The sequence below is a fragment of the Tachyglossus aculeatus genome, chromosome 10 (genome assembly GCF_015852505.1).
Source record: "Tachyglossus aculeatus isolate mTacAcu1 chromosome 10, mTacAcu1.pri, whole genome shotgun sequence".
NCBI lineage: Eukaryota > Metazoa > Chordata > Mammalia > Monotremata > Tachyglossidae > Tachyglossus > Tachyglossus aculeatus.
This window is the reverse complement of record NC_052075.1, coordinates 24,243,125-24,264,990: the sequence shown is the minus strand read 5'-3', so window position 1 is coordinate 24,264,990 and position 21,866 is coordinate 24,243,125. Positions and strand designations below refer to the sequence as shown.

General features: G+C 43.9%; 2 protein-coding genes across 4 annotated transcripts in view; one reads left to right on the top strand and one right to left on the bottom strand.

The window, feature by feature from the left end:
* CTNNA2 (catenin alpha 2) overlaps window positions 1-21,866 on the bottom strand; it is a 1,073,907-nt gene that overhangs the window by 331,511 nt on the left and 720,530 nt on the right. Inside the window, exon 1 of one of the 3 annotated variants that reach the window (XM_038752083.1) lies at window positions 12,615-12,632. The exons of the other annotated variants lie outside the window; for them this stretch is intronic. The gene's annotated coding sequence lies outside the window, so the exon portion shown is untranslated. Of the gene's footprint in view, window positions 1-12,614; window positions 12,633-21,866 lie in introns of those variants that run through there. 3 annotated transcript variants of the gene reach the window in all.
* Window positions 20-3,056, top strand: LRRTM1 (leucine rich repeat transmembrane neuronal 1). Its single transcript, XM_038752084.1, has one exon. It carries the CDS (start codon window positions 940-942, stop codon window positions 2,503-2,505), a length of 1,566 nt encoding a protein of 521 aa, XP_038608012.1. The 5' UTR covers window positions 20-939; the 3' UTR covers window positions 2,506-3,056.

The window sequence follows — 21,866 nt, the reverse complement described above, 5'->3', positions numbered from 1 at the left end:
AGATGCACAGGGAAGACGTACAAATCATAAGCAGCTTACGACACTCAGTGAGCGCTAGGTGCCTCTGCACACTCTAGCAACACACGGCTCGGCTGAAGGGAGAGGATTCTGGCTGTCTTTCCTCTCGGCTCCGAGCATCACCTAACAAGCACAGCGAACAAAGAATGGGAAATAAAGCTATCCTTAGCCGGTCAGTGAATGAATTGTAATCTGTCTCTGTGGAGTAAAGGTTGTGCCGGTCAATGGTCGTTTCAAATGATGGACATTAAACAGATTGTCAAATCCTGTGGAGTCGTTAGGAAAGAGTTTGGAGTTTTTTTCACAACGTCACAGTATTAACTGCAGAGAAAAGGACAGAGAAGACCCTGCTCATGCACATAGTTCTGAAACTTGCAGGTCCTAGAAGCCAGCTCCAAAGCTAGCTGGACATCCCTTTCAGCTCTCTGAGCAGAAGCAAAGTAAGACATTGTGAGCTGGCCAGCTCTGCACAAAATTGAAAGGGACCGCATTTGTAGCACAGAGGGGTCTTTTTTAGCTCTGCATATAATTAGTCCAAACACAAAGGAAGCAGCTGAATGGAGGTTGTCACTCTCTGGAAAAGGGTGGGTAAGACACTTTTTAATTAAATTCTTTCATGAAGAAAGATTTTTCTTTTCTTTTCTTTTCGGCAGCCTCTAACATGAGCAAAATCACTATCTTTTTACCTTGTCATTTCTGTGAACTTTAAATGCTGCACAGCTGCATGCTGTAAAGGTGAATCGTGTGGGTGTGCTTTCTGTCTCTGTCTCTGTCTCTGTCTCTCTCTCGCTTGCTCGCTCTTCTTTGGGGGGGTGTCTTTTTTATTTTTTTGAATTTTTTTTTTCCTGAATAAAATATGATGTAGAATTTGACAAACAATTCAATGGACATTCTCAAGCCGACCTGGGAAGATTCTCGCTAATGGATTTCCTTCTTATCGGTCTCTGTTTAAACTGGTTGCTGAAGAAGCCCCCGGGGTGGATATTGTGGACGCTGGGTGTCTGGTTTAAAATGCTTCCAGCTGCGAATACTGGCTGCCCCCAGCTCTGTCGGTGTGAGGGCAGGCTTTTGTACTGTGAGTCACTGAATCTTACAGAGATGCCTCATAACCTGTCCGGCATGATGGGCTTGTCTCTGCGGTACAACGGCCTCTCGGAGCTGCGTGATGGACAGTTCACAGGGTTAATGCAGCTCACGTGGCTCTATCTGGATCACAATCACATTTGCTCAGTGGAGAGGAATGCCTTTCAAAAACTGCGGAGAGTTAAAGAACTCACTCTGAGTTCCAACAAAATCACCCAACTGTTCAACGCCACGTTCCGCCCTATGCCCAACTTGCGCAGTGTGGATTTATCGTATAATAACCTGCAGGCTTTGGAACCGGACCTGTTTCACGGGCTGAGGAAGCTAACGACTTTGCACATGCGATCCAACGCTCTCAAGTTTGTGCCCGTGAGAATCTTCCAGGACTGTCGCAGCCTGAAGTTTCTGGACATAGGATACAATCAGTTGAAGAGCCTGGCTCGAAACTCTTTTGCCGGCTTATTTAAGCTCACAGAGCTCCACCTGGAGCACAACGATCTGGTGAAGGTGAATTTCGCTCACTTTCCGCGGCTGATTTCCCTGCACTCCCTCTCTCTGCGGAGGAATAAAGTGACCATTGTGGTCAACTCCCTGGACTGGGTATGGCAGCTGGAAAAGATGGATCTCTCGGGCAACGAGATCGAGTACATTGAGCCGCACGTTTTCGAAACCGTACCACACCTTGACTCCCTCCAGCTGGACTCCAATCGGCTCACCTACATTGACCCCAGAATCCTCAACTCCTGGAAGGCCCTGTCGAGCATCACCCTCTCGGGAAACGTCTGGGATTGCGGCCGCAATGTGTGTGCCTTGGCCTCTTGGCTGAGCCACTTTAAAGGTCGCTACGACGGCAACTTGCTCTGTGCCAGTCCCGAGTATGCCCAGGGTGAGGATGTTTTAGACGCAGTGTATGCTTTCCACCTCTGCGAAGATGCAGCAGACCCAACAAGTGTGAATCTGCTCTCAGCAGTGACAAACAACAGCGAAAAAGCATTCGACTACAGCCCCGCCACCCCCATCTACGATGTGCAGGATATCGAAGGGGACAGAACCACTGACGCCATCCCCGTCACCCTTCCCGGGGAAAACTCCGAGAACGCGGTGCAGATCCATAAGGTGGTAACAGGGACTATGGCACTGATCTTTTCCTTTCTCATAGTGGTGTTGGTGTTGTATGTCTCTTGGAAGTGTTTCCCGGCCGGCCTAAGGCAACTTAGACAGTGCTTTGTGACACAGCGTAGGAAGCAGAAGCAGAAACAGACGATGCATCAAATGGCTACAATGTCGGCTCAGGAGTATTATGTCGATTACAAACCCAACCACATCGAAGGAGCCCTGGTGATCATTAACGAATACGGATCTTGTTCCTGTCACCAACAGCCCGCCAGGGAATGCGAGGTCTGATTGTCAGTGGGGGATTGAAAGCAGTGTGCAGCCAAAAAACAATGGGCAGATGATAGACAGTTGGGATGGGATGTCATTGTGCTTTCTGATGAGTTCTGATGCACTCCTTGACTGAAATTGTAAGAGGATCTGTCTCAGAGACTTGATATTTTAGCTTTATCGTGTCTTAACCCTTCAGGACAGTCGATCTTAAATTTCATATGATAAACACAACACTCCCTTTGAAGATCTGTCAATATTCAGGAATCTGAAAGTGTAAAAAGGTACCTATCATCTAATTTTTTTTTTGTAAACTAAAATGTTGAAAATAAAATAGCATTTACAGTTTCTACGGACTGGTGGACACTAAGTGGATGGTTACCTGTATACACAATGCAACAGTTAACCTCTTTTCCCTCCGTATACAGTGTTGACATGGAACTGACAGCATAGAAGCCAGACAGAATTGAAAAATTAAGTCATTAGATGGCTTCCCAGTATGATTATTAGACACTGAGTTACACCACATTTCTGAAGATTAGAAAAAAAGCATGACACTTGAAATGGCAATTTTTTTGTGGGGGGGGGGGCGGGGGAGGAGGAAGGGGAGGGGGGTGCAGGGAGGAAATAAATTGCTCGTTAATTAACATCTTTAAAGCAAGTGGCTGATCCACTGAGAAATGTTCAAGTACCAAACAGGTCCCCAGCAGCATTTCTTGGGATTTTTAAGCAAGGCTCACTTGCAAGTTGTTTAAAGGCCATGAAATTTGGTGTATACTAAAAGTGACAACTTTGCTGTGGATGTATATAAATTGGGGAACCATTTAAGGGAGACCTGACCCTCAGATGCCACTTGCCCTAATTCTCTTCTGATCTCAGATACAGAAGGCACTGCTTCAGGGTTTATTTTTGCAAAATGATTAGTACCCTCCCCTTTTCAGACTCTTGTATGCTTAAAGAGACACCTGAGCTCTCTGCACTATGAAGCAATGTTGAGAGGACTGAGGCAGAATCCCAATTTTCAGTGGTGAAATCTGTGTGTGTTTCAGGAGTAAAATCTTGGGTGTAATACTGCAGCAACCCTAGGCAGAGAGTGATTACAGCACACTTCTGGTTACTATAGTGAACCACTAGAAAATCCTACCTCGGTTATGAATGCTTGTATTGTAACCACTTGCATCAGAAGACATTCTAAGTAAACAACAATCCAAAAGATGACAATGGAGTTAAAATGACAGCAGAATCCAATTCTAGGTTTGCTTATTGCTGACATGGAAATGATTACTATGGAGAATCATTCGTTAACCCAGAGCAAAATAGCTGTTCAATCATTGACTGCCCTTCTATAAATGCTTGCTTTCCCTGTATTTTGGATTTTCCCACTGTGGCAAACTGACTGAATGCTCTCTTCGCCAACCTCAGTTCTGTCAATGAAATTAAGGCTGTGATGTTTGCAGAACATCAGGTGGTGTGTCTTCTGAAAGCTTAGCGAGTGTATCATTTTAATAAAATGTTACCAACTGCAAATTTTGTAAAGATGATCCACCCTTGTATATTTCTAGAACTCTTTCTTAATCTGGGGTTTACACCAACAGACTAATGGCTGCTTTGAAGTGAGAATTACAAATTTCAAGATGAAAAAACAGATGCCAATACCATCAGCCCCAAGAGGCAGGAGCAGATTTTTTGTAACGCAGCATTCACACAGCCCCACAAGGCATGCTCAAGCCAAGTTGTTTTTTGTTTTTTTTTTTCCTATGGAGAAAACAAATTAGTCCATAATTTTATTTTTAAATGGAGGCTCTTTCAAGAGAAATATTTTGCAGATTATTTTTCAAAGTCAGATGAAGGGAGAACTGTTTTGAGATGTGAAGGGTTACTGTTCCTGTCCTTCTGAATCCTCATCCCGCTTTATATTAATTACAACATGAAATCATGACATGCTTTATGCAAATGAAGTTCATCCAGGCTATTATAAGTCTGGGAGAATGTCGATCTGATTTTCGTAGTGTTTTTGGTTCGGAGGCCCAGTTTAGTCTCAGATTGATCTTTTGGGATTGTTGCTTTAAGCCAGTGGCGATTTCATTCACTACCTTTGCAGTGACTAGCACTTTCAGAAATAGTTACACTACTTAGAGCAGGTACAAAGATATCTCACAATGCTGAAAAATCTTGAGTTGGGCAGAATGGAGCAGTAATGCACCCCCCCCCCCGCCCCCGCCAGTCTCCTTCTCCCCTCCCCCATCCCCATGTTACCCTGCTCTGAGTTGGGGGAAGGAAAGCCTGACCACTGTTATTAAAGGGGGGCTTGGACTCCAACTTTCAACAATATGTCGATTCAATCTAAGTGCCGTTTCATTTCACGTTGCAGAAGGATTGTGTTGTGCTGCTTGGATGGAAAGCTTGAAAAAAGCACAACCATCTTGGCAGGTACAAAACCTTCCTGTCCCTACCCTACAAAAACTGAAGAGTTTTACTCTAATATCTGCCCCCACTCACTCCTGACCTTTCTGTTGCCATAAAAAAGTGCTAGTGGTTTGTTTTTTTCATTTGTTTTTCCTCCAAGATTTTACATCATGTATGTGTAAGATGCTTTAGTTCATGTAAATCTGATGAAAGATTATGGTGCAGACAAACATAACTTCTGTGATTTTGAAAGATGATGTTATCAATATAGAGCTTTATTAGTACCTTTTGTGTCTGTGTGTCTGTGTGTGCTTGTGTACACGCATGTGTGCACATGTGTCTTTCAGAGATCTAAGCAGCAATCATCCTGCAAATGAACCCATGTTTCTTGTGGTGGGGATGGGGACCACAGGGTGGTTGTGGTCATTTTGAACAAGGTTTGGTAAGGCTCAAAAACTCTAATTGCCTAAATCCATCTTTGGATTTAATTCCTGAAGGTAACAAATGGCTGCACCCTTAAGAGGAACTCCCATATTTAAAGGGGCATGACCTTTTCCAGAAGGTGCTAATCTCTTTTTGGCATCTTTACTTCACTGAAGATGATGTATGGCTCATAAATGGATGAACTTTCCATGCAGTAAGATGGATGAGCCCAAACCCCATGCCTCTGCCCTGATTAGCTGCTGTTTTTCCAATACTTGCAAAGAAAATCCTGGAAATGCCAGACAAATGACCATCTCATCAAACCCCAAGATTCAAGTCCCACTTTGGTTCCTCCAACAAACAAACAAACCTAGGAAAATACTCTTCCAAAATGGCACGGCCGTCCTCCAGGAACCCTGCCTAACCAAGTATAATATCAAATGGAACTGTTAGATTATTACCTTTCCTTTAATGCTCCCCAAATCTGTTCTCAAAATTGGTTAGAAGCAAAACAATATTCCAAATACCAAGGGAAGGCATTTTTTAAAATCTGATTTATTTTTTCAAGCTTCTCATTATTACAAATGGCACATGCCTTCTCCAGACTTTGAGGCAGGAAGACATTTGGTATTAGTTAACATCAACAACACATTTATGAGTATGTGTAAGTAATTAAAGGGAAAAAGTCACTCATTCCTTCCATAATCAATGGTACATACATTACTATGCAGAGGCAGACCAGTGAGGCTATCCATGTTCTTAATATCATTCCCTTATCCAAAATTTAAAGCATGGCCATAAAAATCAACCAGGCTCGCCAATCTTTCATGGAAGAGAAGAGATACTGGTATTTTCAACCCCAGAAATGAGTCCAGTACAGAAATAATTACTAGTTTTCTCTGGGTAAGGAGGTCATCTTTGTGGGGAAAAAAAATTGGGGGCCAAGCAGAGGGTCCTGCTTTGAATGAAAAAGACAAATCTCAGGACTCCTTTCCCTGCACTGTGTCAGTTGGGACATTATTGTATAGAAATCCTGCAGTTGCCCGCAGAAAACTGATTGAAATGCCCATTGGAGATACTACTCCTAAAACTTGACTAAACACATCAAGAGGATTCCCAAAGGAAGGCGGAAACATAACCCAGATCCTTTTACCATTTTGGTTGGTCATCAAAGGGGGCTACACTTTGGGAGACCTTGTAAATGGGGCAAGATGTTCTATGACTCTGAGGCTGACAGAGGAGGGCTGAAATTGAGAATTCAGGTCCTGTGTATGATTTCCCTGTCCTTCCAGGGTGCAAGGGTTCTTCAGGACATCTCTCTTGGTGGTTGAAGATGTAGCCTGTATCTGTGGATGAGAGGTTTCTGGGCTAGTTAAGTGTCTATACAGGGGCTTTGTCTTTAGCCCTGATTAAGGGTATTGGATGTTTTTCTTTTTACAGATGATTCAAATCTGTTCTATTTCAATCTTGATGCGAAAACTGGGGGCTAATTTCAAAACGTTTATCTTAGACTCTTTTTTAGAAAGTCAATTTGTAATTAGCACAACTAAAGAGCATAAATGAAACAGAAAACAACAGCCTCATGGGAGCCGGGGGAGGATGGGCTCAGAAAGGTGACCATTCATTCATTCATTCATTCATTCATTCAATTGTAATTATTGAACACTTACTGTGTGCAGAGCATTGTACTAAGCACCTGGGAAGTACAAGTCGGCAACATATAGAGACAGTCCCTACCCAACAACGAGCTTACAGTCTAGAAGGGGGAGACAGACAACAAAATAAAACATGTAGACAGGTGACCATACATCCCAGTTTAGCTAGGACAACCCAGGATATTGGTAGATTGCCTCCGGCATTTTAGAAAAGTCTACAAGGATTCCGGAATTGGGGCTAACCTGGTTAAAGAGATCAGACTGTCTTAGACCAATCCTAGCATGGCTTAATGGAAAGAGCCCTGGCTTGGGAGTCAGAGGTCATGGGTTCTAATCCCAGCTCCGCCACTTATCAGCTGTGTGACTTTGGGCAAGTCACTTAACTTCTCTGTGCCTCAGTGACCTCATCTGTAAAATGGGGATTAAAACTGTGAGCCACACGTGGGACAACCTGATCACCTTGTAACCTCCTCAGCACTTACAACAGTGCTTCACACATAGTAAGCGCTTAACAAATGCCATTATTATTATTATTATTATGCTCATTTTAAGCACTAGGACCACCATGTCCAGTGTCAGGATAGGACTGCAATAGTCTAAGATTTCTCTGGCTGCCCCCGAATGCAGAAGGACACTTACCTTTAACCCTTGTCTCCCTCTCCATCTGAGAGGAAAGGAGAATGTCTGCGAACTAGTATCTTCCCTGTTTGAACTAAACTAATATGGCCAGTATGTGTGTTTGTTTTTGCAGGTAAGAGAATTAGTTTGGGTTTGAGAAAGTGAAAAGAGCACAACAGACTGACAGACAAGGTGAGAGAGTTTGGATGCAGAGGAGAGGGAATTAGTATGAAGAATGTGAAAGAGCAGAAAAGACGAAACTACTTGGGCAGGGAAGGCAGTTTTGTAGAAACGGAGGTTTAGGAGACCAAGAACTCCCAAAAGATACACACATACGCACGCGCACACACACAAACTCACACACATCCACACACACGCATACAGTCTCTCTCCTCAGAGATACAAAAAGCTATCTCAAAGAAGATCAGAATCCAAAAGACAAAGGATGAAATAAAAGGGGGAAGCCTGGAAAACAAGGTACGCCCCCTCAGTTGGACAGAGTGGAGATTTCAAGATGGTGAGGTTCCTGTTCAGTTCTGTTTCCCTCATCCTTCCTGTAGTCCTACGGGACTAATCTCTTCCCTAGAGAGCTGGGCCTCTCAAATGTCCATAGAACGCATCATGTGCAAAATAATTTTAAATAACCACCATACTTCTGCTACATTACCATGATGTCTATGGGGACAGTTACTACTGAAAGCATGGCTCTCTCTGTGTAGGCTTAACACAAAGCCACTGAATGGCTTCTAAGGGTTATCAGGTGTGGTGATTTCGGTCTTTGCATCTAAAGGCCAGATTTTCTTTTCTGCTGACCTTGTGTTTAAATTAATTCACTTTGTGTGGCTGTATCAAGTGAAAATTATTTATACTGTGAGCATCCTGGTGGTTCAATCAATCTGAACATTATATACCATTTATGTGAAAATGTTGTGTGGCCAGCTCAGATTGCAAGAACACCCAATGAGTGTCAAGATGGTGGGCCCCTGACTTCCTCTGCCCTGCTCACATGACTTACTTCACTCACCTCAAAGTTTTCTCTTGGAGAAGCAGCATGGCTCAGTGGAAAGAGCCCGGGCTTTGGAGTCAGAGGTCATGGGTTCAAATCCCGGCTCCACCACCTGTCAGCTGTGTGACTTTGGGCAAGTCACTTCACTTCTCTGAGCCTCAGTTACCTCATCTGTAAAATGGGGATGATGACTGTGAGCCCCTCGTGGGACAACCTGATCACCTTGTAACCTCCCTAGCGCTTAGAACAGTGCTTTGCACATAGTAAGTGCTTAATAAATGCTATCATTATTATTATTATTATTGTTGGGAAGCCCTCAGATAGAAGTGGGTTTTGGATTAAACTCGGGCCAAGAACATTTATCTTAAAGGACTGTTAATAATTTTCACTTCTAAGACCTTTACCTACTTATGCCACTGGGGACTTTATAAAGCAAAAGTCAGATCTTCCAAATCTCCCAAATAATCTCTCAGATATGGCTAAACATATGGATTATCAAGGAAAAGGGGGGCTGAATTATATTCCGGCACAGAAAAGGTTAGGGAAAACTGGATTATACACTGAAAAGTGAAATAACTCTCTAATCTGTTTTATGTTGGCAGGACAAAAGCCATAATTGGGTGGGAGGTTGCAGAGAACCTGGCTGGGCGCAGAAAGTTACTATCATTTTATTGCAAATGCCTCTCGCTTCACCACAGAAGTATTTTCAATGAAATCTTCATTTCTCTGCAACTTAGACCATTTTATAAAAATATGAAAAATAAAGCTGCCTTTTAAGATTCAGACTATTTTCATTACTTTCTGGGCCATTCATTTTTCCTCCTGTTCAGGTTTTCTAATGGTGATCATTTCTAGCACACTGCTTCCAAGGCCATGAAATAAAAAGAAAATCCATGCAATGACAACCAGATGTTCAGGGTAACCTACCACCCTAGTATAGGTTATAATCCTCCCTAAACACTAACTCTTTGTTACAAAGTAAGATAGCAGGTGACCTAATAGCACCTGGGACTGGAAATCAGAGTAACTGGGTTCTAATCTTGGCTCTACCACTTGCCCTGCTGTGGAACCTTGGGCAGGTCACAACTTCTCTGTAAACTCGTTATGTGCAGGAAATGTTTCTGCTAATTCTGTTGCACTCTCCCAAGTTCTTAGTACAGTGTTTTGCACCTAGTAAGCCCTCAATAATTATGATTGATTGATTGAACCTCAGTTTCCTCATCTGCAAAATGGGGATTAAATGCCTGTTTCCTTCCTTAGAGGGTGAGCAAGTCCTATGTGGGACAGAGTCAGATCTGCTTGTAGTATAATCTACCCCAACACTTACTATTGTATCTGCTACATAGCAAGTGCTTAACACATCCCAAATTGCTTAAAGATAAATGGGCAAATATTTGTATTTGAAGAGGATACTGACTGAGAGGTCCTATCTGTGTGTGCAAATATGGCAGAAAAGGCCAATATGAAGTTAGCACATCTTCCCTCATTGTTTACAAGTAAGGCTAAATCCTTGTTGCATTAGTGGACTCACAGGCAATCAAGTAATCACACAATCATATTTATTGAGTGCTTACCATGTGCAGAGCACCAAATTAAGCTCTTGGGAGAGTACAGTATAACAGAGTTGGTAGACATGTTCCCTCCCTACAAGGAGCTTACAGTCTGGAGAGGAAGTTAAGAGTGTCAAGATGAACTCTAGAACCATAAAGCATATCCTTTGTTCTAGATTGAAGTAGATGCTCAATAAATACTATCAATTGTGGGCAGGGATTGTGTCTATTTATTATTGTAATAATAATAATGGTATTTGTAAAGTGCTTAACTATGTGCCAAGCACTTTCCTAAACCCTGGTGTAGATACAAGGTAATCAGGTTGTCCCACGTGGGGCTCATAGTCTTAATTCCCATTTTACAGATACGCCAGGATTAGAACCCATGACCTCTGACTCCCAAGCCCGTACTCTTTCCACTAGGCCACGCTGCTTCTCCCAAGTGCTTAGTTCAGTACCCTGTACACAGCAAGCGCTCAGTCAATTCATTCATTCATTCAATCATATTTATTGAGTGCTTACTGTGTGCAGAGCACTGTACTAAGCGATTGACTGACTGATTGGTTTCCTAATTGGAAGTAGAGCTGCTCTTTGTATGCTCAGATGGCACACATCTGATGGTTGGACCTTATCCACATGTCTGAATGCAGCTGAAAGAACTCTATAAAGATAAATCATTACTGTTTGTTCCACACTGGGCCAGTCTCTGTAACTCTGCTTCCTAATGTTCCCATCTTCATGTAGCCTTTGCTTTAGGAGGGCATCCCCTCTCCTGATTTCTGTCTACCAGGCTTATGTGTCTGCTACAGTGATCTCCCAGAACTCCAACAGTGTCACCCTTGCCACCTCTTTAAAATGCTTATTCCTTATTCTAGCTTTGTACGGGGTTCCCCTCCTTACAGCAGCTGTTTGAGTGTCCTGCTGTACTAGTTGTATTTGTAGGCAGCTTCTTCTGCAAGATGTAATATTTGTGACAGTTGGAAATTAGGAACCTTGTTATGTTTTACCTGGGTGAATCCTAGCAACTGCTCTCTCATTATTTTAATCCCGATCTGCATTGCTTTTAGTATCATAGCAGTGATCATTCTCTTCAGCACAAACTTAGATTGAAGCTAAAATGAGTGAGGACTTGCCAGTGATCATTCTGATCACCTATCACTTATTGAAAGCAGTAAGGGGAAAAAATTTCCACTCAGACCACCGGGCAACACCACCAAACCCATTTCATTTTGAGCACTGTTGAGGGTTCGGAATTCAATTCCCAAAGGTGAGAAGCCAGGATATGGCTTCCGTTGTCTTTCAACTCCTCCACTCTCATTTAATATCAGTGATATTAAATCACTCTGGCCTCCGAGACACTAAACATACATCTTCAGTGGAAACAACTTTGGCTGTATTTGTTCCAAGTACAGAGTCTCTACTGTCTGCCCATGGGGAAAGGAGTAAAATAAATGAATATGGAAAGATAAGCTCAACACCAAAGATGAGGAGGACACAGTGGATCACAAGCTAAACAAGAGAGAGATTGTTTTTAAATGACACCCTCCCAATGAGGTGTCAAAAAAGCATTAAGCTGTTAACATTTGATTTGCAAGTTTGGCATGGACTCCACCCCCTATACAGATTGCCATTTCTCTCTCCACTTCTCCTTGGGGAACTCAGCTAAAGAAACACGAGTACATTCAGAAGCCTCACACCCTCAGAAATTCCCCAGCAAAAGAGGCTTGCACAGTAAGTAAAGAATAAATGAGAGAGACAGAATGAGTCCTGCAAAGGGTGGGAGTTTTTTGTAAGGCTGAGCTGTAAAAAGGAGAGAAGACCAGCACTTGGGTGTACTGCTTGGAGGCAGGAGACTGATGTAGAAGACCTGCCACCCTGCTTCCTGACTCTGTGAACCAAGGGGCAAAGAGGAAAGTTGAGAGGAGCTCAGATTATTTGTCCTTTAGAAGTGAAGGCTGAGAGTTAATAATAATTGTGGTATTTGTTAAAGCGCTCGCTATGTGCCAAGCACTGTGGCAAGCGCTGGGGTAAATCGAGCAGCATAGTCTAGCAGATAGAGCACAGGCTTGGGAGTCGGAAGGTCATGCATGGATTCTAATTCCAGCTCTGCTATCTGCCTGCTGTGTGACCTTGGGCATGTCACTTCACTTCTCTGGGCCTCAGTTACCTCATCTGTAAAATGGGGATTAAGACTGTGAGCTCCATGCGGGAAAGGGACCATGTCCAACCTCATTTCCTTGTATCTACCCGGTGCTTACAACATTGCCTGGTACATAATAACAGTCATCAAACACCATCATTATTATATAGGATCATCAGATCGAATGCTATCGCTGCACTGAAAAATCTTCAAACCTCTGAAGAATGGGGATAAATGGCTAGTTTTGTGTATTCTCACATAAAATCACTAGAGTAAAATGTACAAACTGCAGTGAGAGAGAATCAGGTTGGGTATTAGAGGAACCTACTGACTGTTACAGTTGTCAGTTGCTGGAGTTAATTTTGAGGAAGGTCACTGGAGACTCCTTGACTGCTGACCTTTAAGAACAGGAACCTCATTCATCCTTTTGGGATGATTCAGTTCGATGGGAGTGGGAGGGAATTCTGCTCCCCGAACAATGCCATGTGCTCGGGCTGCCCCAACTGAAGGTTCAGCCTTGAGTTCGTGCTTCCCGACCTCCCCAAGTTCCCCATTCCGTAAATCAGATCTGAGGTGCCGCTCAATGCCTACTTCACCTCCGCCCCAGATTTCCACAGAGTCGGGTTTGTTGTCAGAGGGAAAGGATAAAAAATCCTCTTAAAGTCATTCCTGGACTGTGGATTCTCTGAGGCCACAGGCACCCCTCCTCCATCCCACTCTCCCCAGCTCTCCTTCAACGTGGTTCCAGACTCTAATAGTTAACGGGTATTCAGGAGACACGGTCCACCTCTCCCTAGCCCTGTTCTTTTCCAAATGATCTTCTCCCCGTTTCCCTGCGACTCTCTCTCTCTCAGCCAATAGCAGTGCTAGCACTCCACCATCTGTGCATAGTGCAAAATGACAAGATCCTGAAAGCTGAACCTGAAGGAAAGAATGGTCTGGAGAGATCCAATTCCTGGTGGTGTCCTCCTCCACCACCCTACCCGCCCCGACCATCTTCAATTATTTTAGCAGACCTTCGAAACACATCTGCTCTCAACAGCTCCTGTCCGTAAGGCTAGAGTGAATGTGAGCTCTCGGGAGTAAACCTGTATCTGTCTCTGTCACTCAGTGCTTCTGCCGACAGTTTGGCTTGCAAAAAGATATTGTGGTACACATTAAAGAAAATTAATAAAAATGAGATAAAATAACTAGGGATCTCTTTCAAACTAAACGTAGCTCCTATCTTGACAGAAAATTTACTTCTCTGATCCAGATCATTTCCCAAAGCAATTTTCCAAATAGCAAACATAAATTTGTGGCTGCAGCTTGAATGTTTTCAATCCCTGTGCTCAAGAGGTCATTGAATGTCAAATGTTTACCTCGCGTCCATGTAAATGCCATATCATTCTGGACACCACTACTGTCCTTTTGTGCCGACAACTACTGATGGAGATGACCTTTAACTTCAGAATCAAGTGTGGTCTGGCCTTACGCAAACAGGGGGATTCAGTTTGCCGGTCACGATCAAATCTGGGTGATTAAGTCATTAACTGATGATAGAAGGATCCAGTCAGGCCCCTCCGTGGCTTTGTAATGTGAAATGGTGCTAAATGAATGCACTGTCTATTTTTTTGCATTCAATCTGGGCTGGCGAGCTCCAAGCCGAGTGGGCGAATCAGACACTCATAACTCTCCTTAATGTACAACGTGCATCGCTCTAACTGGATGGCAGCTGTTTCCTTCAAAGAACGCTCGTTGTCCTGGGAAGCCCTACATTTTCCAGCAGGGATTCGCCACTAACTTCTGTGAGGCAGTGTGGACCAGGGAAATTCAAGGGGAGGGTTCAGGTGGGAACTTCTCAGGTGGGGAAGGAAAGTTGTGATGTCAACATCTGTCACAGAAGGACATAGCACAGTTTCCACCTTCCATCCTCCCCCTCTCTCATCCTCACCCTCTCTCATCCTCATTTAGTCACTTCCTTCCAGCCTTTCCTGGAAGAATCTAGATCAGTAGGGCAGTCAGTAGTGGGGAGAGAGGCGGGGTTGGACTTGCACAGATGAGTCAGGATTAAGACCCTTTAATCAATCAATCAATCAATCAATGGTATTGGTTGAGCACTTACTGCAAACAGAGCAAACCCTTCTGCCCTTTTAAGTCCTTGATATTCACCACACCTTCAGTCACACAGCACTTATGTACATAACCATTATTTATTGATTGTTTTTATTATTGCATTCGTTAAGTGCTTAATATGTGCCAAGGACTGTACTAAGCGTTGGAGTAGATACAATAATAAAAACAATAATAATGGCATTTGTTAAGCACTTACTATGTGCAAAGCAGTGTTCTAAGCACTGGTGGGATATAAGGTGATCAGGTTGTCCCAGGGAGGGCTCAGTCTTAATCCCCATTTTACAGATGAGGGAACTGAGGCACAGAGAAGTGAAGTGACTTGCCCAAAGTCACACAGCCACACAGTCACAGGAGCCGGGATTAGAACCCATGACCTCTCACTCCCAAGCCCAGGCTCTTTCCACTGAGCCACACTTAACCAGGTTGAACACAGTCCCTAATCCTCATGGGGCTCATTGTCTAAGTATTTATTTATGTTAATGTCTGTCTCCCCCTCTAAACTATAAACTCATATTTTAAAACTATAAAACTGTAAACTATAAACTCATATTTTTTATGTGTTCACAACATTCCAGGGACTATACTGAGCACTGGTTTAGATATAAGTTAATCAATTTGGATACAGTCCATGTCCCACATAGGGCTAAGAGTATTAATCCTTATTTTAGAGATGAGGGAATTGAGGCACAGAGAAGCGATGCGACTAGCCCATGGTCACACAGCAGACAAGTGCTGGAGCTGGGACGAGAACTCAGGTCCTCTGATTCCCAGGCCCCTGCTCTATTTGCTAGGACATGCTGCTTCTCTACAGCGTGGCTTAGTGGAAAGAGCACGGGCTTGGGAGTCTAAGGTCGTGGGTTCTAATTCCGCCTCTGCCACTTGTCAGCTGTGTGACTTTGGGCAAGTCACTTCATTTCTCTGTGCCTCAGTTACCTCATCTGTAAAATGGGGATGAAGACTGTGAGCCCCACGTGGGACAACCTGATTACCTTGTATCTCCCCCAGTGCTTAGAACAGTGCTTGACACAGAGTAAGCGCTTAATAAATACCAATATTGCTATGGTATTGGATTATAATGGATCAGGCAGGGGTCAGGGGTCAGACAGACTGGTTCATGGGGATTCCACTGCTGCCCAGAGGACTGAGAAGTCTACAGGAGTGACGCCCGGGAGGATCTGTGGTGAGAGAGACTCTACTGGGTAGGTCACGGCCAATGCTTATGGGTTTGATTGAGGGTTTCTGAAGTGAAATGAGGAAGTGTTGGTCCAGGGGATGGGCCCAAATCTGATGTTCACCATTCACCAGGTTGTGGGCAGGTAACATGTCAACCAACTCTGTTGTATTGTACTCTCCCAATCACTTACTAAAGTGTTCTGCACACAGTAAATTCTCAATAAATACCATTGATTGATTGATTGAATGTTCAATTGCCCTCCCCTACCTCCATCTCACTGAGACAGCTGTCCTGCTTACTGCTCGAGTGCTCTGCACACAGGGAGCTATCAACAAATATCAGTGATTGATTGAAGGATTGATGGATAGCAGGGGGCAGGGTTGGGGCAACTTATTCCATTAGCCTTACCCTAAGGGATGGACCAGGCATTTAACTGGAAATTTTAAGGGAAAAAAATCTTCTCAGAGAAAAGAAAATATGGGGGGAGTGGGCTGAATTGGATGAACCAGAATACTCATATCGGAGTTCCTGGCGCACGTGTCTGAAGGCAGAAAGCCAAGTCATACAGAAGGTCACTCAAGCTGACTCCTGCAGCTCGACTCCACCGGCCATTCTGAGGTCTGTGGCCCCACCTCTGGGTCAGACCTGCCACTCCAGAATCACATGATGAATCCATCCCCTGCCTTCCCTTTTTTGTTCCCATCTCTGAGAGTCTGGGGTGCCAGGAGGACACAGGGAGGACAACTCAGGCTTTCAGAGCTATAAGGGGAAGCAACATGATCTAGTGGAAACAGCACGGATCTGGGAATCAGAGAACGTGGGTACTAATCCCAATTCCACCACTTGCCTCTTGTGCAACCTTGGGCAAGTCACTTAACTTCTCTGGGCTTCAGTTTATTCTACTGTAAACTGGGGATTCAATGCCTGGTCTCCCTCCCACTAAAACTGTGAACCCCATTAGGGACAGAGACTGTGAGAGACCTTACTTGTATCTACCTGTGTTTAGTACAGTGCTTAATGCATAGTAAGTGTTCAATGTATACTATAAGAAAATAACAGGAGGGTTAAAAAGCTGGCTGTACTTCCCAAGTGCTTAGTACAGTGCTCTACACACAGCAAGTGCTCAATAAATATGACTGACTGAATGAATGAAGACTCTTCGGGGGAAGAGATTTCATTACCTCCTCTGGGCTCCTGTGACTAATTTCTCTAAAGCAATGTGACAATGAAAAGAACACAGGCCTGAGAGTCAGAAGACCTGAGTTCTAATTCCTGCTCCTACATTTGACTTCAAAAGAAGGTCACTTAACTTCTCCGTGCCTCGATTTCCTCATTTGTAAAATCGGGATAAAATACTTGTTCTTGCCACTCTTTTAGACTGTGAGCCCCATGTGGGATAGAGACTGTGTCTGGTAGGATTATCTTCAACCTACCAGAGTACTTGGCACTCAATAAGGGGTTAGCAAATACCACAGTTACTATAAATCCCTTCTACTGCAAGTTAAATTTAGCAGATTTGGATTTGGGTCAATTGAGGCTGTGAAAATGTTCATTAATCAATACAATTTACTAAGCACCTACTACGTTTAGAACATTGTTCCAACCTTTTTTAATGGTATTTTTTAAACACTTATTTTGTGCCAAGCACTGTACTAAGTGCCCTGTAGATACAAGGGTAATAAGGTTGGACATAGTTCCTGTCCCACATGGAGCTCACAGTCTTAATCCCCATTTAACAGATGGGGTAACTGAGGCACAGAGAAGTTAAGTGACTTGCCCAAGGTCACACAGCCGACAAGCGGTGGAGCTGGGATAAGAACCCAGGTCCTTTTGTCTCCCAGGCCCATGCTCTATCCATTAGCCCACACTGCTTCTCGGTGAATACACTTGGGAGAATACAGAATTAGTACATATGACATCTGCCCATAAGGAATTTCCAGTCTAGAAGGGGAGACGTATGCTAAAACAAATTCCCGACAAAAGCAAGTGAAAAGAGCAAAAATATATTTAAGTGCTATAGGGTTTTGTGGATACTTAAAGGCCTAAGTGATACAGGGGGATTGAAGTGAAATTTGTAGGGATGTAAGGTGAGGCAATTGGAGAGTGCTCAGAGAACACCTCCTCAAAGACATATGATTTCAGAGGGATTTTAAAGATGGGGAGATCAGTGCTCTGTTGGCTATGAAAGGGGAGTGAGAGAGAAGCAGCATGGCTCAGTGGAAAGAGCATGGGCTTTGGAGTCAGAAGTCATGGGTTCAAATACCGCCTCTGCCAATTGCCAGCTGTGTGACTTTGGGCAAGTCACTTCACTCCCCTGGGCCTCAGTTACATCATCTATAAATTGGGGATGAAGATTGTGAGCCCCCTCCGTGGGACAACCTGATCACCTTGTAACCTCCCCAACGCTTAGAACAGTGTTTTGCACACAGTAAGCGCTTAATAAATGCTATCATTATTATTATTATCCAGGCAGGGAGGTGGGTGTGAACAAGAGGCCGGTGGCAGCAGAGGTGGAACAAGGCACAGTGAGTAGATCAACTTGAGAGGAATAAAGACCGTGAGCTGGTATTTCTGATGGGGACAACGGGTATTGAGTCGATGAGAGAGTAGAAGTGAGGTGGCTGAGCAGAGGGGAGAACTGTATTTGAGCAAGTATGGATGGAATTGAAGTACACAATCGTAGTCCGGTGCCTGCTTCTGTCCCAGCAGCTAAGTGCAGGATGAGAGGAATCGAACTGTGGAAGTGCTCCAGAGATGGGAGTTAGTAACGTGAGATCCGTGGAGAAACTGAATTGATTTACATGGAGAAAGTGGAGTTGAGGATGTCCATCTGTTCATCAAGAGGGAGCTGATAGGTTAGGGACCCCAAACAGAACATGATAGGCTGGAATAAGTGGTGCTCCATAAGTACCTTACTACTACAACTGCTATTACTACTACTGCAACTACTACAACTGCTACTGCTACTACTATACCAGTACCAAAACTACTACTACTACTTCCTTGACTTCTATCACTTTTACTACTATTCATTCATTCATACTTATTGAGCGCTTACTGTGTGCAGAGCACTGTACTAAGCACTTGGGAAGTACAAGTTGGCAACATATAGAGATGGTCCCTACCCAACAGCGGGCTCACAGTCTACAAGGGGGAGACAGACAACAAAACAAAACATATTAACAAAATAAAATGAATAGAATAAATATGTACAAGTAATACTACTCCTTCTACTACTCTGCTACTATTGCTGCTACTCCGATTACTTGCATTACTGCTATTACAATTGCTGCTGCTACTACTACTACTACTACTAATAATGATGGCATTTGTTAAGCGCTTACTACGTGCCAAGCCTGTTCTAAGCACTGAGAAGCAGCATGGCTTAGTGGAAAGAGCACGAGCTTGGGAGTCAGAGGTTCTGGGTTCTAATCCCAGCTCTGCCACTTGTCAGTTGTGTGACTTTGGGCAAGTCACTTCACTTCTCTGTGCCTCAGTTACCTCATCTGTAAAATGGGGATTATGACTGTGAGCCCCATGTGGTACAACCTAATTGCCTTGTATCTATGAGAAGCAGCATGGCTTAGTGGAAAGAGGACAGGCTTGGGAGTCGGAGGTTGTGGGTTCTAATCCCGGCTCTGCCACTTAATAATAATAATTATAATGATGGCATTTACTAAGCGCTTACTATGTGCAAAGCACTGTTCTAAGCACTGGGGAGGTTACGAGGCAATTACGTTGTCCCACAGGGGGCTCACAGTCTTAATCCCCATTTTACAGATGAGGTAACTGAGGCACAGAGAAGTTAAGTGACTTGCCCAAAGTCACACAGCTGACAATTGGCAGAGCCAGAATTTGAACTCATGACCTCTGACTCCAAAGCCCGTGCTCCTTCCACTGAGCCACGCTGCTTCTCACTTGTCAGCTGTGTGACTTTGGTCAAGTCACTTCACTTCTCTGGGCCTCAGTTCCCTCATCTGTAAAATAGGGATGAAGACTGTGAGCCCCACGTAGGACAACCTGATGACCTTGTATCTACCCCGGAGCTTAGAACAGTGCATGGCACATAGTAAGCACTTAATAAATACCATCATCATCATCGTCACTGGGGGGATACAAAGTAATCAGATTGTCCCACATGGGGCTCACAGTTTTAATCCCCATTTTACAGGTGAGGTAACTCAGGCACAGAGAAGTAAAATGACTTGCCCAAAGTCACACAGCTGACAAGTGGAGGAGCCAGGAGTAGAACCCATGACCTCTGATTCCCAAGCCAGTGCTCTTTCCACTGAGCTACGCTGCTTCTACTACTAGTACTATGACTACTACTACTACTACTACTACTATTATTATGACTGCTGCTACTGTTATTACTAGAATTCATCCCCTTCTAATCTTGCAGAAGCCACTGTCCCCACTGCGGCCACCACCACCCTATTTTCTGAGCTGATCCAACCAAACTGGACCAATTCCGGACCCATTTAAGGGTTCTGGTTTGGCCTGAATGATTTACTACTGATAGGGCTGGAAGCAAATAATTCCAAACTGGAACCTCCAGTATGGGGCCATTTGATTAACTCTGTGGCAAGTGCGTGGTACAGTGTTCTATCCAAAGTAGGTGTTATATAGATTGATTGAGTGATTAACAAAGGGGGTGAGGACGAAGTTGCAAGAGGATAAAGGCGGGCAGGCAGGATATCTGGCAGCTATGTGAGGCTGGCAGATAGCAGGATCCAGTCGACCTCATGCTAGGTGTTTGCATGGTGGTAAACACCACCAAAAACCAGAGTCATTCCACAGTAGGAGGGATTTCTAGTCTCCTCATCTTTAGTCCATCTCTTATTGAGCTTGCCTGCTGTGAAAACAGCTGGGTCCCCAGTATGAACAGTAACTTAACTCCAGATAATAATAATAAAACTATGGTACTTGTTAAGCACTTACTGTGTGCCAAGCACTGTTGTAAGCACTGTGGTAGATTCGAGTTAGTCAAGTTGGACACAGTCCCTGTCCCACATAGGGCTCACACTCTTAATCCTCATTTTACAGATGAGGGAACAGAGGCCCAGTGAAGTGACTTGCCCTAGGTCACAGAGCACACAGCAGACAGAGCTGGGATTAGAATACCTGACCTTCTGACTCCCACTCCCATGCTCTATCCACCAAGCCACACTGCATCTCTGATTATAAACTCTTTGTGGGCAGAGAATGTGTCTGCCAATTCTGATGTATTGTACTTTCCCAAGTGCTTAGTACAGTGTTCTACCCATGGTAAATGCTCAGTAAATACTACTGATGATGAAAATCCTGATGGCTTCTTAGAGGAGAGCATTAGCTGATTCATGAATTATTCAGATTCTGACCTCTTCTGACCTATGTTTGGCTGAGCTCAGGCTAGATAAAATTTTGGCATTCACCCTACCCCAAATGCCAAAATGTACTTTGAATCTTGGAATCTGGGAGGACTTGCCCCTCTTCCCTAGGTTTTGGCGATGAGCCATTCTGAGTGAGCAAATCACCACTGAGGATCTTGGATTTTTTTTCAAAAATGACTCTGGCACAGTTAGTCCTCATCACCCCAAGGCAAATATTCTCCCCTCAGCAGTTGAGCCAGTGAAGGCATTTCATCTAATAAACATTTCACATCTCTCTCTAGTAGTACACAGAATTGTACACTACTTTTTCTCAAGGGCAGTTCAATCAATCAACTTCTCAATTGTATTTATCGAGTGCTTAGTTTACTAAGCTTTTGAGAGTTCCCCAAAACAGCATGGCCTAGTAGATAGCACATGGACCTGGGAATCAGAAGGGCCTGAGTTCTAATCCTGCCTTTGCCACGTGCCTGCTGTGTGACCTTAGGCAAATCACTTAACTTCTCCATGTCTCAGTTACCTCATCTGTAAAATGGGGATTAAAACTGTGAGTCCCATGTGGGACATGGGCTGGGTCCAATCTGATTACCGTGTATCTACCCCAGCACTTAGTACAGTGCCTGACAGATAGTAAGTGCTTAACAAATACCATAAAAAAATGGAGCTAAATCATTTCAATGCACTTTGTAAATCCAAATTTTCTCTATTTTCTATGGAGGTTTGGTTCCACTAGGAGTAAAAAAGGGAACAGAAAGAGTGCATACCCTTCAGTTTTCCAGAGAAAACCCAATCAATCAATCGCATTTATTGAGCACTTACTGTGTGCAGAGCACTGTACTAAGCTCTTGGGAAGTACAAGTTGGCAACATATAGAGACAGTCCCTACCCAACAGTGGGCTCACTGTACCTTGCTTGTGACTCACCAA

Bases quoted from the DNA above. Each gene is read 5' to 3' on its own strand.
- LRRTM1 (XM_038752084.1), top strand. From the start codon at position 940: ATGGATTTCCTTCTTATCGGTCTCTGTTTAAACTGGTTGCTGAAGAAG.